Source organism: Canis lupus, chromosome X (assembly GCF_003254725.2).
Source record: "Canis lupus dingo isolate Sandy chromosome X, ASM325472v2, whole genome shotgun sequence".
Classification (NCBI taxonomy): Eukaryota; Metazoa; Chordata; class Mammalia; order Carnivora; family Canidae; genus Canis; species Canis lupus.
In genome coordinates, this window is record NC_064281.1 from 25,316,031 (window position 1) to 25,335,312 (window position 19,282).

The following is a 19,282-nucleotide window of genomic DNA, read 5'->3' on the forward strand; positions in this document are numbered from 1 at the left end:
GTAAACAACCCCCTCTGAGCCCTGCACCAGGCAGGGGGCAGAGAAGCTCCCCCAAGTGCTAACACCTGAAAATCAGCACAACAGGCCCTCCCCCAGAAGACCAGCTAGACAGACAAGTTCCAGGGGAAGTCAAGGGACTTAAAGTATACAGAATCAGAAGATACTCCCACGTGGTTTTTTTTTTCTTTTTGATTTCTGATTGCTTCCCCCGCCGTTTTTTTCCCCTTTCTTTCTTTTTCTTTCTCTTTTTCTTCTCTTTTTTCCTTTTTTTCTTCCTTTTTTCTTTTTTCTTTTTCTCTTTTTTTTCCTTCTTTCTCTCTCTTTTTCTCCTTTTCCCAATACAACTTGTTTTTGGCCACTCTGCACTGAGCAAAATGACTAGAAGGAAAACCTCATCTCAAAAGAAAGAATCAGAAATAGTCCTCTCTCCCACAGAGTTACAAAATCTGGATTACAATTCAATGTCAGAAAGCCAGTTCAGAAGCACTATTATACAGCTACTGGTGGCTCTAGAAAAAAGCATAAAGGACTCAAGAGACTTCATGACTGCAGAATTTAGATCCAATCAGGCAGAAATTAAAAATCAATTGAATGGGATGCAATCCAAACTAGAAGTCCTAATGACGAGGGTTAACGAGGTGGAAGAACGAGTGAGTGACATAGAAGACAAGTTGACGGCAAAGAGGGAAACTGAGGAAAAAGACAATTAAAAGACCATGAAGACAGATTAAGGGAAATAAACGACAGCCTGAGGAAGAAAAACCTACGTTTAATTGGGGTTCCGGAGGGCATCGAAAGGGACAGAGGGCCAGAATATGTATTTGAACAAATCCTAGCTGAAAACTTTCCTAATCTGGGAAGGGAAACAGGCATTCAGATCCAGGAAATAGAGAGATCCCCCCCTAAAATCAATGAAAACCGTTCAACACCTCAACATTTAATAGTGAAGCTTGCAAATTCCAAAGATAAAGAGAAGATCCTCAAAGCAGCAAGAGACAAGAAATCCCTGACTTTTATGGGGAGAAGTATTAGGGTAACAGCAGACCTCTCCACAGAGACCTACCAGGCCAGAAAGGGCTGGCAGGATATATTCAGGGTCCTAAATGAGAAGAACATGCAACCAAGAATACTTTATCCAGCAAGGCTCTCATTCAAAATGGAAGGAGAGATAAAGAGCTTCCAAGACAGCCAGGAACTGAAAGAATATGTGACCTCCAAACCAGCTCTGCAAGAAATTTTAAGGGGGACTCTTAAAATTCCCCTTTAAGAAGAAGTCCAGTGCAAAAATCCACAAAAACAAGGACTGAATAGATATCATGATGACACTAAACTCATATCTGTCAATAGTAACTCTGAACGTGAACGGGCTTAATGACCCCATCAAAAGGCGCAGGGTTTCAGATGATAAAAAAGCAGGACCCATCTATTTGCTGTCTACAAGAGACTCATTTTAGACAGAAGGACACCTACAGCCTGAAAATAAAAGGTTGGAGAATCTTTTACCATTCCAATGGTCCTCAAAAGAAAGCAGGGGTAGCCATCTTTATATCAGATAAACTAAAATTTACCCCGAAGACTGTAGTGAGAGATGAAGAGGGACACTATCTCATACTTAAAGGATCTATCCAACAAGAGGACTTAACAATCCTCAATATATATGCCCCGAATGTGGGAGCTGCCAAATATTTAAACCAATTAATAACCAAAGTGAAGAAATACTTAGATAATAATACACTTATACTTGGTGACTTCAATCTAGCTCTTTCTACCCTCGATAGGTCTTCTAAGCACAACATCTCCAAAGAAATGAGAGCTTTAAATGATACACTGGACCAGATGGATTTCACAGATATCTACAGAACATTACATCCAAACTCAACTGAATACACATTCTTCTCAAGTGCACATGGAACTTTCTCCAGAATAGACCACATACTGGGTCACAAATCGGGTCTGAACCGATACCAAAAGATTGGGATTGTCCCCTGCTAATTCTCAGACCATAATGCCTTGAAATTAGAACTAAATCACAAGAAGAAGTTTGGAAGGACCTCAAACACGTGGAGGTTAAGACCATCCTGCTAAAAGATGAAAGGGTCAACCAGGAAATTAAGGAAGAATTAAAAAGATTCATGGAAACTAATGAGAATGAAGACACAACCGTTCAAAATCTTTGGGATGCAGCAAAAGCAGTCCTAAGGGGGAAATACATCACAATACAAGCATCCATTCAAAAACTGGAAAGAACTCAAATACAAAAGCTAACCTTACACATAAAGGAGCTTGAGAAAAAACAGCAGATGGACCCTACACCCAGCAGAAGAAGAGAGTTAATTAAAATTTGAGCAGAAGTCAACGAAATCGAGACCAGAAGAACTGTGGAACAGATCAACAGAACCAGGAGTTGGTTCTTTGAAAGAATTAATAAGATAGATAAACCATTAGTCAACCTTATTAAAAAGAAGAGAGAGAAGACTCAAATTAATAAAATCATGAATGAGAAAGGAGAGATCACTACCAACACCAAGGAAATACAAACGATTTTAAAAACATATTATGAACAGCTATACGCCAATAAATTAGGCAATCTAGAAGAAATGGACACATTCCTGGAAAGCCACAAACTACCAAAACTGGAACAGGAAGAAATAGAAAACCTGAACAAGCCAATAACCAGGGAGGAAATTGAAGCAGTCAACAAAAACCTCCCAAGACACAAAAGTCCAGGGCCAGATGGCTTCCCAGGGGAATTCTATCAAACGTTTAAAGAAGAATTCATACCTATACTACTAACTCTGTTTGGAAAGATAGAAAGAGATGGAGTACTTCCAAATTCGTTCTATGAGGCCAGCATCACCTTAATTCCAAAACCAGACAGAGACCCCACCAAAAAGGAGAATTACAGACCAATATCCCTGATGAACATGGATGCAAAAATTCTCAACAAGATACTGGCCAATAGGATCCAACAGTACATTAAGAAAATTATTCACCATGACCAAGTAGGATTTATCCCCGGGACACAAGGCTGGTTCAACACCCGTAAAACAATCAATGTGATTCATCATATAAGCAAGAGAAAAACCAAGAACCATATGATCCTCTCATTAGATGCAGAGAAAGCATTTGACAAAATACAGCATCCATTCCTGATCAAAACTCTTCAGAGTGTAGGGAGAGAGGGAACTTTCCTCGACATCTTAAAAGCCATCTACGAAAAGCACACAGCAAATATCATTCTCAATGGGGAAGCACTGGGAGCCTTTCCCCTAAGATCAGGAACAAGACAGGGATGTCCACTCTCACCACTGCTATTCAACATAGTACTGTAAGTCCTAGCCTCAGCAATCAGACAACAAAAAGACATTAAAGGCATTCAAATTGGCAAAGAAGAAGTCAAACTCTCCCTCTTCGCTGATGATATGATACTCTACATAGAAAACCCAAAAGCCTTCACCCCAAGATTGCTAGAACTCATACAGCAATTTGGTAGCGTGGCAGGATACAAAATCAATGCCCAGAAATCAGTGGCATTTCTATACACTAACAACGAGACTGAAGAAAGAGAAATTAAGGAGTCAATTCCATTTACAATTGCACCCAAAAGCATAAGATACCTAGGAATAAACCTAACCAAAGATGTAAAGGATCTATACCCTCAAAACTATAGAACACTTCTGAAAGAAATTGAGGAAGACACAAAGAGATGGAAAAATATCCCATGCTCATGGATTGGCAGAATTAATATTGTGAAAATGTCAATGTTACCCAGGGCAAGTTACACGTTTAATGCAATCCCTATCAAAATACCATGGACTTTCTTCAGAGAGTTGGAACAAATTATTTTAAGATTTGTGTGGAATCAGAAAAGACCCCGAATGGCCAGGGGAATTTTAAAAAAGAAAACCATATCTGGGGGCATCACGATGCCAGATTTCAGGTTGTACTACAAAGCTGTGGTCATCAGGACAGTGAGGTACTGGCACAAAAACAGAAACATAGATCAATGCAACAGAATAGAGAACCCAGAAGTAGACCCTGAACTTTATGGTCAACTAATATTCGATAAAGGAGGAAAGACTATCCATTGGAAGAAAGACAGTCTCTTCAATGATTGGTGCTGGGAAAATTGGACATCCACTTGCAGAAGAATGAAACTAGACCACTTTCTTGCACCATAGACAAGATAAACTCAAAATGGATGAAAGATCTAAATGTGAGACAAGATTCCATCAAAATCCTAGAGGAGAACACAGGCAACACCCTTTTTGAACTCAGCCACAGTAACTTCTTGCAAGATATATCCACGAAGGCAAAAGAAACAAAAGCAAAAATGAACTATTGGGACTTCATCAAGATAAGAAGCTTTTGCACAGCAAAGGATACAGTCAACAAAGTAAAAGACAACCTACAGAATGGGAGAAGATATTTGCAAATGACGTATCAGATAAAGGGCTAGTTTCCAAGATCTATAAAGAACTTATTAAACTCAACTCCCAAGAAACAAACAATCCAATCATGAAATGGGCAAAAGACATGAACAGAAATCTCACAGAGGAAGGCATAGACATGGCCAACATGCACATGAGAAAATGCTCTGCATCACTTGCCATCAGGGAAATACAAATCAAAACCACAATGAGATCCCACCTCACACCAGTGAGAATGGGGAAAATTAACAAGTCAGGAAACCACAAATGTTGGAGAGGATGCGGAAAAAAGGGAACCCTCTTACACTGTTGGTGGGAATGTGAACTGGCGCAGCCACTCTGGAAAACTGTGTGGAGGTTCCTCAAAGAGTTACAAATAGACCTGCCCTACGACCCAGCAATTGCACTGTTGGGGATTTACCCCAAAGATACAGATGCAATGAAACGCCGGGACACCTGCACCCAATGTTTCTAGCAGCAATGTCCACAATAGCCAAACTGTGGAAGGAGCCTCGGTGTCCATGGAAAGATGAATGGATAAAGAAGATGTGGTTTATGTATACAATGGAATATTACTCAGCCATTAGAAACGACAAATACCCACCATTTGCTTCAACGTGTATGGAACTGGATGGTCTTATGTTGAGTGAAGTAAGTCAGTCGGAGAAGGACAAACAGTGTATGTTCTCATTCATTTGGGGAATATAAATAATAGTGAAAGGGAATATAAGGGATGGCTGAAGAAATGTGTGGGAAATATCAGAACATAAAGACTCCTAACTCTGGGAAACGAACTAGGGGTGGTGGAAGGGGAGGAGGGCGGGGGGTGGGGGTGAATGGGTGACGGGCTTGAGGGGGACACTTGACCGGATGAGCACTGGGTGTTATTCTGTATGTTGGTAAATTGAACACCAATAAAAAATTAATTTATTAAATAAATAAATAAATAAATAAATAAATAAATAAATGTATTAGAGGTTACATGAGACCTTAACTCTGGCCAAGAAAGAGAAGGAATATACCAATATATTTCTCTTACAGCCTACTTACCTGGGCCCCCTGATTTGTGCTGTGGATGCCATCTCATATAACTCCTAGAACAAGGACCCATTCTCTGCAAAGTTTGGAGTAGGGAAACTGCTCAAAAGAGTTTTCAAGGATGTGACATTTCCCAAGAAGCCTTTAATAGAAGTGACAAGAGCTTTTAGGAGGATACCCATGAACCAGGAGTGGGGAACAGAGAAAGCAACATCCCAGAATATTGGGTGTTACAGAGAGAGCAGCCCCTTACTTCTCTCAGACCTAGAGGCCTCCAGGAAAAGTTGTCAGGCTGAAAATCTCCTCACTTTTTCATCACAGTTGTCAGGATCTTAAGAGCCTTGGTCTAAGGATGGCAGTCTCAGATCAAAAGAGGGAGTTGTCATATATAAATGTGAGTTCCCTAAAAAGAATGAAGGAAGCACCCGCCCACAACACTGATGGCCTAGAGTCCAGTTCCTGCTGTCAGAACTTGGAGATCCTGAATTCCATATGAATTATAAAGTATACTTTCTTTTTTTTTTAATTTTTATTTATTTATGATAGTCACACAGAAAGAGAGAGAGAGGCAGAGACATAGGCAGAGGGAGAAGCAGGCTCCATGCACCGGGAGCCCGACGTGAGATTCGATCCCAGATCTCCAGGATCACGCCCTGGGCCAAAGGCAAGCGCCAAACCGCTGCGCCACCCAAGGATCCCTAAAGTATACTTTCTATGAAGTGTAAAGAGGCTTTGAGAAGTGAGAAAGAGAGAATAGAAGCCAGAGTTGCAGCCAGGCCTGGCACTACTGCCATGGTCAGGGCATGTGCCAGGGCCGAGACCAGTAGCAACTCCCACGTCTAGTGAAATCTGGGTGGGGATTTTTCATTTTGTGGTGAAAAGAGAGATGAACATTCTAAGTAGTTAAGCACCTAGGTGGGCTGGATGGAAGGAAAACATTTATGCCTTCTTTCCCTTCTTGCATTACTTAACTGGGAGATTTATCTGTTTTTATTTTTGGGTTTCTTTTTGGTATTTTTAAAATACTCTTCCTTGAAATAGAAGCTTTATATGACTTCAGTATCTGTATTTATGAATAATATGTATCACACATGTATTGCTATTGATCAGGATAAGTATAAACATTCTGATATTTTGTACAAAAAAATAAAAATCCTTGCATCCCTCTTTTTGAGAGAGAGAGAGAGAGAGAAAGAGAGAGAGAGCATGTGCATGCATGAGCCAAGGTGAGGAGTGGGGTAAGGGGAAAAGGAGAGACAATATATAAGCAGGCTCCACACCCAGCACAGGGCCCAAGGTTGGACTCGATCTCAGGACCGTAAGATCAAGACCTGAGCTGAAATAATAAGTTGAATGCAGGCAGCCCGGGTTGCTCAGCGGTTTAGCACTGCCTTCAGCCCAGGGCCTGATCCTGGAGACCTGGGATCGAGTCCCACGTCAGGCTCCCTGCATGGAGCCTGCTTCTCCCTCTACCTCTCTCTCTCTCTCTCTCTCTATCTCTCATGAATAAATAAACAAAATCTTTTAAAAAATAAGTCAAATGCTTAACTGACTGAGGCACCCAGGTGCCCTACATTGCATCTCTTTTTGTGGTCTGGAGCAAAATAATATGTCATATGAATGGAGATTTTCTTGCAAATGTGAATGAACCCTGTGGTAGAATTGTTGGTATCAAGAAATAAAAGTTTGGGGCATCAGCAAGGTGATGGAACAAAAATTTCCAGCCCTTATTTGCCACAGAAGCACAAAGTTAACAATAATATAAGTGAAAAATACCTTTATTAAAGGTCCAGAATCTATTTAAGAATATGTGATACTACATGTTAGCATTAAACTGAGATAAACTACACTTGAAATGGGTAGGAGCAGTAATTAGGCTTCCTTGGCATCATCCCCTCCCTCAAGTTGGCACAGATTGGCCCTGAGAGAGATTATGACTTCTCCCCATGTAGGAGAGATTGAGGTGAACATCCCATTTACCCAAAATATGTTAGAACTAATAAACGTATTCAGTTGCAGGATATAAAATCAAAACACAAAAATCAGTTGTGCTTCCATATACTGACAACAAAATATTTGAAACAGAAATTAAGAAAACAGTTCTATTTAAAAGTGTCAAAAATAAAATAGGAATAAATTTAACCAAGGAGGCAAAAGATTCGTACACTGAAAACAATAACACCTTGAAGGAAAAAAATGAATACACAAATAAAAGGAAAGATATCCCATGTGCACTGATTGAAACAACATTTTTAAAATATTCATACTACTCAAAGTGATCTACAGATTCAATGCGATAGCTATCATAATTCCAATGGACTTTTTCACAGAAATAAAAAAAAAACCTGAAATTCATATGAATTCACAAGAGGCCCTGAATAGCAAAGTAATGTTGAGAAAAAGGAACATAGATGTAGGCATTATACTTATTTTGAACTATATTACAAAAGTATATTAATCAAAACAGTGTTGGGGCACCTGGATGGCTCAGTCATTTAAGCATCTGACTCTTGATTTTTGGCTCAGGTCATGATCTCAGGGTCATGAGGTCAAGCCCTATAATCCTGGGATGGAGCTCTGCATGGAGCTCCCTGCTCAGTGGGGAGCCTACCTCTCCCTCTCCCTCTGCCGCTCCCCCTGCTTGCGTGTTCTCTCTCTCTCTCTCTCTCTCTAATAAAGAAATAAAATCTTGAAAAAAGATGTTCTCCCTCTAACTCCCTCTGTCCCTACCCTACCCTCTGTTCATGTACTCTCTTTCTCAAAACAAAACAGTGTTATACTAGTATAAAATCAGAGACATAGATCAATGGAACAGAACAAAGCCCAGAAATAAACCCATGCATAAATGGTCAAGTAATTTGTGACAAGGCCACCAAGAATACACAATGGTGAAAGGATAATCTCTTCATTAAATGCTGTTAGGAAACTGAATATCCATATGCAAAAGAATTAAATTGGATGCTACTTATGTCATACTCAAAGATTAATGGAAAATAGATTAAAGACTTAAAAATGAGACTCAAAACCACAAAATCACTAGGGAAAAGATCTCCTTGACATTGGTCTTGGAAGAGATTTTTTAAATATGACAACAGAAATACAGGCAAAAAAAGCAAAAACAAGTGGGACTTAATCAAACTAAAAGGCATCTGTACAACAATGGTAACAACAAAAAGGCAATCTGTGGGAGTGGGAGGAAATAGAAGTAAACAATATATCTAAGGGACTAATATCCAAATTATATTAGGAACTCCTACAACTCAATAGCAAACAACTCATTTTTAAAAAAATGAGTAAAGAACTTAAATATTTTTCCAAAGAAGACACCCAAATGTTCAATAGGTATATGAAAGGTGCTCAACACCACTCATCAGGGAAATGCAAATCAAAACCACAATAAGATATCACCTCAAACTTGTTAGGTAGGAAGGCTATTATCAAAAAGACAAGAAGTAACAAGTGTTGGTGAGCGTGTGAAGAAAAGGGAACCCTGTGCATCATTGATGGGAGTGTGAATTGGTGCAGCCAGTATGGAGAAATTGTTTGGAGGCTCCTTAGAAAATTAAAATGAGAGCTACCACATGATTCAGCAGTCCCACTTCTGAGTATATACCCAAGGAAGTGAAATCAGAATCTTTTATTTTTTTGTATATTTTTTATTGGAGTTTGATTTGCCAACATATAGTATAACACATGATGGTCATTCTGTCAAGTGCCCCCCCTCAGTGCCCATCACCCAGTCACCCCATCCCCGCCCACCTCCCCTTCCACTATCCCTTGTTCGTTTCCCAGAGTTAGGAGTCTCTCATGTTTTGTCACCCTCTCTGATATTTCCCACTCATTTTCCCTCCTTTCCCCTATAATCCCTTTCACTATTTTTTATATTCCCCGTATGAATGAAATCATATGTTTGTCCTTCTCCAATTGACTTACTTCACTCAGCAGAATCTTAAAGATATATCTGCACTCCTCCATTAATTATGCCATTACTCACAGTAGCCAAGATACAGAAACAACCCAAATGTCCACCAGTAGATAAATGAATAAAGAAAATGTGCTATATACACACAGTGGAATATTATTAGCCTTAAAAATGAAGGAAATCTTACATAAGACAACATGGATGAATCTGGGGGACATTATTCTAAATGAAATTAGCCAGTCACAGAAGGATAAATAATTCATGATTCCATTTATATGAAGCATCCAAAATAGTCAAACACACAGAAACATAGAGTAGACTGGTGGTGGCCAGGGATTGGGAGTCAGGGAGAAATGAGAAGTTGTTGTTGAACTGGCATAGTTTCAGTTATGCACGATGAATAGGTTCTAGAGATCTGTTGTAAAACATTGTGCCTAACTGATGAATCACTAAACTCTACCTCTGAAACTAATAATACACTATATGTTCATTAATTGATTTTTTAAAAATTTTTAAAAGAAAAAAATGTGCTTAGGGGGAAAACATTGTGCCTATATTTAACAATATTTTATTGTGTACTTAAAAGTTTATTAAGAGTGTAGTTCTCACATTAGGTATTCTTAGCCCAACTACAATTAAAAAGTTTATTATCTTGCTCTCTCCCAAAGTAGAGAGTAAGCTGATTACAGGCAAGTATTTGGGAAAGACAACTCTTTAAAAAAAAAAAGATTCTATTTATTTATTCATTAGAGAGAGAGAGGGAGGGGCAGAGACATAGGCAGAGGAAGAACCAGGCTCCCTATGCGGAGCCTGATGTGGGACTAAATCCCTGGACCCCAGAATCATGACTGGAGCCAAAGGCAGATGCTTAACCATTGAGCCCCCCAAGTGCCCCAGGAAAGACAACTCTTTTACATTTTACACCATTGATGGGAATATAAATTGGCGCAGCCACTATGGATCAGTAGGGGGTTCCTTAAAAACAGCTCTTAGATGATCCAGCAATTCTATTTCTGGGTCTATATCGAAAGAAATTGGAATTAGGATCTTGAAGAGATATCTGCATCCCAAGATCATTGCAGCATTCGTCACAATAGCCAAGACATGGATGCAACCTAAACATTCATTGACGGACAAGTATATAAAGAAAATATGTCATATACATACAATGGAGTATTATTCAACTTTAAAAAGAAGGAAACTTGTCATTTGCAACAACAGAGGTGAACCTGGAAGACATTATGCTATGTGAAGTAAGCCAGACACAAAAGGACAAATACATGTTATATAAGGAAACTAAAATCGTCAAACTGATAGATGCAGAACAGTATGGTGGCTGCCAGGTGCTGAGAGGAGGGGTATTGAAGAGGTATTGGTCAAGGAGTACAGAGTTTCAGTTCTATAAGGTGCATAAGTCCTAGAAATGTACTGTAGAGCATAAAGCCTATAGATAACAATGTCATATTGGATATTTAAAAATTTGCTGAGGGGGTAGATATTATGTTGTTATTGTACTCATAAAAAGTAACAAAGAGGGGGCACCTGGGTGGTTCAGTGGTTGAGCATCTGCCTTTGGCTCAGTGCATGATCCCGGGGTCCTGGGATCGAGTTCTGCATCAGGCTCTCCTCAGGGAGCCTGCCTCTACCTCTGCCTATGTCTCTGCCCCTCTCTCTGTGTCTCTCATGAATAAGTAAATAAAATATTTTTAAAAATAATAATAAAGAGGGCAGGAGAAAATTTTTGGAGGTAATGAGTATGTTTATGGCATTGATTGTGATGGTGGTCCACAGGTGTATGCTTATCTCTAAGCTTTTGGGGTATCAGTCATACCTCAATAAAGTAGTTTTCTAAAGAAGCAGATATTTTGTCTTATTTGGGCTTGTGTCTCAGCACTGTATCTAGTATACTGTAGGCACTTTATAAATATTTCATCATTAAGAGGGAAAAAAAGGATGTATAAATAAGGAAAAGATTGTCAATTATTGGTTTGCCTAATTCCTTCTAGTGTTTCTTCTAAAAGTAAAAGTTATACACCTGGACTTGCTTAGATTATTCAGCTGTGCAAGAGAAATTAAATGTTGGGGAGTTAGACCTCATGCTCACTCTCATTCATTTCCAATAATTAAGTGGGAATGAGCTCTTTGGAAGGCTTCAGGCTAGTACTGGGATGCTTTAAAAAGAAAGAACCCTCAAAACAGCAACCACACATTCTAGCCCCTGCCCTTCGAATGTTAGAGTCTGGATTCTGCACTCATAGCAAAAGAGATGATGACATATTCTCTGTGACCTAAAGAACAAGGAGGGGTTTGAAGAGGGGAGGAGGCAGGAGTTAAAAGCAGTCAAGTCTGGGGCAAGGCAGCATGGAGTTTTAGGAAACTGCTCCCTTCAGTGAGGGGCAATTTCAAGTGAGATTGCATGGTGGACTGGATGAGGCTTATGGGAGTGGTAAGCAGGGGCCAGACCCTCAGATGGTGGGCCTCAGAGATAAAAGACTAAGCCTTCAATAGAAGCTTGTCCTTAACAAGTTATTTGGAATTGTGGCTAGACCAGAGAAAATCTCCACGTAGTATAGGAGTGGTAGGTGTCTCTGCTCTTGCCCAGTGCAACTGAACATGGTGCATAGACCAGATGTTCTATGTACATCCTCACCAGGGAGTTTCTGACCAATAAGAGTTATTCTTCTTTGAGGTAGGGTGTCCAGAATCCACTGGACTGGCGCTCTTTACCCTGGATTGGGGGAGCCGTAGGCCACTTTTTCGAAGGAACACTCACTTTATCTTGCATGCAATTTGGCAAGGTCTAGATTTTTGCTGATGGTTAAATGAATGAAAATAATGGTGATTTAGATAGATGGGCAGCTGGAAGTTAGGGAAAATATCAGTCATTGAGAAAAATTCTGAGAACTGAGTTGAATCCAACTGCGAAAGTCTCTCTCTCTCTCTCTCTCTCTCACACACACACACGCACACACACATGCACACTGTATAATGAGGATATATTACATAATTGGCATCGCTAAACATCATCGTGGTTGATTGTGATTTCTTTGTCTTGGAGTTTGGTAATATGCTGGAGTTCACAGGGCTAGTAAGTGACAAGGCTGGGACTAAACTTCCTAGTTTGAATTCCTCTAGAACACACGCTGATCATTCCATTCTTCTCTGCCTAAAGCAAACCTTGTGTTCCTTAATAGTCCAAATGTATCTCAGGGGAGAAAATAAGATTCTGTGTTCAGAGAACTGGATTGGAATACATAGTAAAAGCAGTTAAGAATACCACAGTAAATCAAAGGCATGAACAAAGAGAAGAAACATAATATTCAGTGGCAATGTGATCATCTACATATGCAGTGTTAACCTCAAGATTGGGGAATCACAAAACCATCCTGGACGACTCCTTTCTGAGGCTCACTCTGATTACTGAAAAAAAAAAAAAAAGATCAGCATCATTTTTCTTTGACAGCCTACCTCTCTCTTGGGTCCCCTGTCTTACGTTTTGGTTTTTCTATCTCACATCAAGTCAGAGATAGTAACCTGCAAAGCTTGCGTTAGGGACACTGCTCTAGTTTGCGTGGATGTGGTGTTGGCCAAGAATTCTTTAATCTGAGAGACAATACTCCCCCCCCCCCATGATTAATACTGGGAAAACAACCACCTCACATTATAGGGGGTCATTCAGATACCTGGCAAACCTGCTCTCAGGCCTAGAATGCCTAGCAGGGCAATCAGAGTGGGCATCCCCTCTTTTACTCTTCAGAGTTTTCAGCAAGGCCAAAGTCTTATCCTAAGGAGAATGGCCACACTTCAGTAGAGGGAGGATCCTGGGTTGGATAGATATCTAGTTGAGGTCCCTGGGTAATAAATGTGAGGACCACCAACTCCAGAACAGTGGTGTTCCAAAGAGACCTAACTCTGCTGTCCACCTCTTAGGACCCAAATATCCCTGGCCTAATGTGGCTCACTCTTCTACCTGGGAGGTCTCAGGAAAAAGCATCCCTTGATCTGAGCAGAGTAAGGAGGAGGAGCTCCTCTGGCCAGGAGCAAGGTCAGGTCCCTGAGTGAAGGAAGAGGACAACGCTAAACCCAACGCGCCCCCCGCCCCCATTGTTAACCATGGGAGGTCTCTGGCAGAGATATAAGCCTGAGAAGCTTCTCATTTCTGCCTGGTGAGTCTCAGGGAGGGTGGGGTCTTGTCTAACAGAATGGGCCCCATTTCTGCAGGAGGAGAAGTCTTCGCCATAACCGGAGTACGGTGAGCACCCTCAGTGCTAATGAGAGAATCTCTTCCCCAAAAGAGGAAGGCTCACAGAGTTCCGCTCCTCTTCTCAAGTCTCTGGGGCCCCAGGCAAAGGTAAGCAGAAATAGTGCACCCTGACTCATTACTAGGGACTTGAGAAAGTGAGGGTTTCCTTTGGGGCCTGGCAGACCTGCGTCAGTAGGGGGAGGAGTCCCAGGTTTGTGGGATCACAGTGATTCCACAGAGCCTTGTCTTTGCTGCCAGACTTCAGAACGTTCGGCAGCCATGGCCGGATATGATTCATCGGAAATTCCGCTTTGGAGATCAAGACCTCAACCGAAAGACGCAGAGTTTGTTCCGCCAAAGAGTGGAATCTGAGGACTTCTCTGAAGTCAAGGTGAGGACGTAAATGTGAAGTGAAAGAACCACTCCCCGTGGTGGCCTCACAAAGTACCGCCCCTGGGGTCGGCAGTGGAAAGTCCTGGCACAACTGTTAGGCCGAGTTCTGCCTGGGAAGTCTCAGGAAGGAAGGTCTTGGTCTAAGAGAGTGGCCCTGATTCTGCAGATGAAGGAAACATAGGCCCTCGCTAGAGTCAAGGGGGTGGGGGGTCCTGAGTGCTAATGAAGGGATCTCTTCCCAGTAGAGATAACGACAGAAAGCTGGACCCCTACATATCCCCTATTCTGGGATAGTTTTATTTGGCAGTCACTGACAACCGCCACCCCCCACTCCCTGAGAGCTCCTGGAAGTGAAGGCTGTTGTGTTTGGAGCTTGGTGAACTCAATTTAGTGGAGGGAGGAGTCCCAGGCTCTGAAAGATACCAAAAGGAAGACTTTGAGTGAAGACCTACGGACCACCGACTCCAGAACAGTGGGGTCCCACAGAGCTCTGCCCCTGCTTTCAGCCCTCAGAGACTCTGAGCAGTTGTGGCCAAATATGACTCATCTTTACTTCCCATTCAGAGTTTCCAGGAAGTGAGGACATTTGTCTGGGGGTGAGGCCTCTGGCCCCCTGATGGTGAATTCTCAGGACTGGTCTGGAGTCAAGGTGAAGACATTGAGTGGGGACTGAAGGGACCATCCAGAACCATAAAAAGGCATTCCATTAAGTCCCGATGCTGCTGTTGGCCCTGGGAGGCCCCAGCAGAGCTATAGGACTTCCTGCCTGGGAAGTCTCAGGTAGGCAAGGCCTCAGTCTAAGGAAGTAGCCTGGGTCCTACAGATGGAGGAGACCTAAGCCCTGACTGCAGTGAAGGTGAGGTCCCCGAGACTAATGGGAGACCTCTCCTCAGTTAGGGAAAGTAGTAACCTTGCACTTATTTCTGGAGGCTTTTGGTGGGAGTACTCATATGGAGGACCCTAATTTCCCCTTTAGGAACTCAGGGAATGAGAACTATACTCTGAGGCAGGATGCCTAAGTCCTACCTGTAGTTAAGGTCAGAGACCTAAATGAGGACTAAGGGGAGCACCAACTTTAAAATGTGTGTCTTATAAATTCTGACCCTTCACTCAGCCCTGGGAAAAACTCCAATGCTGCTTAGGCTGAGGCACTCCCTTCATTACTGTATGGCAAGTCCCAGAGAGGTAAGGCTGTTGGACTAATTGAGCGGCCTCAGTTCTGCAGAGGGAGGAGACCCAGGGCTTCAAGGAGTCAGAGTGAGGACCCTGAGTGAAGAGTGATGGTACTCACCCCAAAGAAGAGCCAACAGAGAACCCCCCCTTGTTTACAGCACTAGGGAGCCCAGACATGGAAGTAGGGGTATGTGAACCCTACTTTATTTTTGATGCCTACATTAGGCATCAGGTTGGTGAGAGCCTTTGTTTCAGGGAAGAGACATCAGATCAGCAGAGGAAGTTGTCTCAGGCCCTGCCTAGAGCCAAGGTGAGGACACTGAATAAAGACTGAGGACCCTAATAACCCCAGAACAGAGAGTTCCACAGTACTGTCAGCAGTGGGTGGCAGTAGTAGGCCAAGGCAGTAGTAGTGGGCCAAGGTGCCCCTTTAGTTTCTCTTGAGGGGTCCCAAGAAGAGGAGGACCTGGGTTTGAGATGTAAATTTAGAGCAGCACAGAGGAGGGGGCCCCTGGGCCCTGCCAGAAGTTGATGTGTTGGTCCCGAATGTGAATTAAAAAGATCCTCATACTCCAGGGTTAAGAGGATTCCACAAGGACTAGACCTGCCCACCGCTGCTCTCAACCCCAGTAAGCACCAAGCAGGGCTGGCAGGCTGCAGTCCGAGGCTCACTTTAATTATTTCCACAGGATTCTCAGAGTACAGGCTGATCATAACGAGAGTCTCGTGGTCTCCTGGAGCAGTACCCTCACAGAAACCTGCAGAGGCGGCCTTGGTCAAAGCCAAGGTGATCTCTGCCTGCTGAACAGGTGCTCCCTCTCCTCCTCTCTTCTCTCATGCCCAGATCACCTGCTGTCCTACCCACACTCATATCTGCTGTCCCTGACCATAGCCATCATGCCTCGGGAACAGAAGAGTAAGTTCCGCACCCGTGAGAAATGCCACCAAGCCCGAGGTGGGCCCCAGCATCGAAACGGTGCTCTAGCCACTGCAGCCAAGGAGCAAGCATTCCCCTCCTTGGCCCCTCCTCCTTCTGGAGTTCCTACTTGCAGAAAGCCCACTTCTAGATCATGTAGCACTCTCAAGAGGTCTCAGAGAGCCCTATCCACCAAGTCTGCAGGGGTTTCTCACACAAGACCATACAAAGGAGTCAACTGCAAAACTGAGAAGAAGCAAAGTTCCTCCCAGGCTCCACTCCCCATTATGCAGTCTCCAGGAGACCCTCTGACCAAAACAACAGGTACTTTGGTACAGTTCCTGATGTAAATGTACAGAAGGAAAAAGCTCATTACGAAAGCTAATATGCTGAAGATTGTCAATAAAAAGTACAAAAATCGCTTCCTTGAGATCCTCAGAAGAGCCTCTTTCAACCTGGAAGTGGTTTTTGGAGTTGACTTAAAGGAAGGCAATTCTACCAAGGATTCCTATATCCTTGTCCGCAAAATGGACCTCCCCAACAATGGGACTGTGAGTGGTGGCAGAGGATTTCCCAAGACTGGACTCCTGATGAACCTCTTGGGCGTGATCTTCATGAAGGGCAACTGTGCCACTGAGGAGAAGATCTGGGAGTTCCTGAATAAGATGAGAGTCTATGCAGGAAAGAGGCACTTCATCTTTGGGGAGCCCAAAAAGCTCATCACTGAAGATTTGGTGAAGCTGAAGTACCTGGAGTACCGCCAAGTGCCCAACAGTAATCCTGCATGCTATGAGTTCCTGTGGGGCCCCAGAGCCCATGCCGAGACCAGCAAGATGAAAGTGCTAGAGTTTTGGGCCAAGATTAATCATACCGTCCCCAGTGCCTTCCACTCTTGGTATGAAGAGGCTCTGCGAGATGAGGAAGACCGGGTTAAGGCCGCGGTTACCCTCGGGGCTGAGAAGGATGCCACAGCCAGTGAATCTTCCAGGGACTCTCCAGCAACTTCTCTGACATCTGATGAAGTTGAGGCAGAGTCTTCATCTTGTGGCTGAAGAGAGCAGTCAGTGTCCTGATTAGTGAGGGCTAGCTGTGACTTCGGGAACACAGTGTATAATACCTTTGTGCTCTTGTTCTGTATGGGTAATTTGGAGATTTATCAAGATCTTTATTTTTTGCTGTTTTTCAAATGTTACTTTGAAATGAAGGCTTATCTAGCACTATAGTCTAAATTTATGAATTACATTGGTCTCACTTATTGTTTATCAGATTTTAGAGTAAGAGTGTTGCTGTTTTATAAAACAAATTGGGAAAAATTCTATCTTATTTAGTAATGTGGTATGACATAACATCACATTGGAGTATGCATTTCCCTTAAAAATGTGAAAAACTTAGGCAGTAAAACACATGAAATCAAGATAGAGAGGGGGAAGAATAAGATGGTCAGTATTTGGCTTCCTAATCTCTTTTACTCCATGTTTTATAAAATTCTAAATAACAGTATGTGCTTGACTAACTGAAGAATGTAGAATTAAACCTTCATGAATTAGACCCCATGATCACAGGGCCATTTGTTCCCCAAACATTGACTAAGCATCTGCTCTTATAAGGCTTCATGCTAGCACTGGGAGAGCTGAGGAAAGGACTGAGACATTGACCATAAAATTATAGCGTCAAGAAGCATTTATCGCACAAGGAAGAATGGTGACAGACACTCTGAGACCGAAAGGATACATGAAAACACGGGGTAAAACAGGAGAGAGGTGGTTCCAGATGAGAGCAGTTAAGTGTCAGTCCCCTGAAGCAAGGCAGTGTTGGGCACTCGGAGACTGCAGGTCCTTAGGTGAGAGGTAATTCTAAGCTGTCTGCATGGGGCGGGGGTGGGGGAGGTGGGGGCGGGGGGGGGTGGGGTGCTCCATGAGGCTGTGATCAGAGGGAGCAAGAGCCAGCCCCTCACATGGTGGGCTTCAGAGTTGAAAGACTAAGTCCAGAAACTGCCCTTAAAGTTACTTTGGAATTGTGGGAAAACCAGACAAGAGAGATCACCTAGGACAGGGATGGAATGTGTCCTGTGCTCTTGTCTCGGTGTAGGTGAACAGTGTGCAAATTAGATGTTTTGTTTACATCATCTCCAAAGGGTCTCTGAGAAGTAAGTGTGTACTCCCTTGGAGTGGATGCCCAGAACCTTCTGGACTGGCACCCTTGGCCCTGGGTTGAGGGAGCCAGAGCCCACTAAAACATCATCCAAATTAGGTTATCTTGTATGTCATTTGGCAAACTCCAGGGAAAGTCTAAATTTTTGTTGGTGGTTGAATGAATGAATGTCAAAGTGGTTTAGAAAGAAGGGCAGCTGGGAGAAAGGTAAGTTTTGGGGCCTTGAAATATATTTTCGGAGCTTTGTGTTGCATCTACTAAGGATGAGCACTGGGTGTTATACTATATGTTGGCAAATTGAACTCCAATAAAAAAATATACATATAAAAGAATAAAATATTAGATAAACATGAGGGGGGAAAAATAAAGTCTACCTTATGCCAACATTGGATGACATACTTTAATTGGGAAATATTACTTACTGTTCCTTGCTAAGCACCATTGTGTCTAATAGAATTTTTGGTTGTTGTTGTTCTAGAGCACTGCAGAGTTTCTGACATCCCCTGCATTAAAAATTAAATCTCACTGTAGTGAGTTGAAACTCCGGGGGACAAATTAATCAAAGTAAGAACTGGCTGTTTTAAAGCTCACTACAGGCCAGGCAATGTGCCATGTATTTTTATATGCGTTATGGGCATTCTATTTGTCCCCAAGAGAGAGCTTATCAAACCCATTTCACAGATGAAAAGACAGCCCCCAGAGTTTGGTACTTTGCCCATGGCTGCTAAGTGACACGTTTGGAACCAGACTCCTGGCTTGAATTAGTCTGAATTCTACACTTTTCTACTCCTCCCAGCATGAGGCCAAATTCATGTTCCTTGATTCCCCTTTGTTCTCACTACTACAAAAATTATCTCAGGTACTAAAAAGGACTCTGTGCCCAAAACACTGGATTGGAATATATAACCAGAGCAATTACCATTTCAAAATAATTGAGAAGTGTGAATAAAGGAGAGAAAGGGATAATAACCAGCGACAATAGGATCATCTATATATCCAAAGTCAACCTCGAAAGA

General features: G+C 42.4%; 2 protein-coding genes across 2 annotated transcripts in view; both read left to right on the top strand.

Moving 5' to 3' along the window:
• Positions 1-19,282, top strand: part of LOC112654639 (melanoma-associated antigen B1-like) — a 43,815-nt gene that overhangs the window by 7,112 nt on the left and 17,421 nt on the right. The gene's annotated exons all lie outside the window — the stretch shown is intronic.
• On the top strand, positions 13,912-17,952 carry MAGEB3 (MAGE family member B3). Its single transcript, XM_025439219.3, is given in 2 exon segments — positions 13,912-14,024; positions 15,889-17,952. A coding segment is annotated over 1 exon segment (1,071 nt). The 5' UTR covers positions 13,912-14,024; positions 15,889-16,096; the 3' UTR covers positions 17,168-17,952.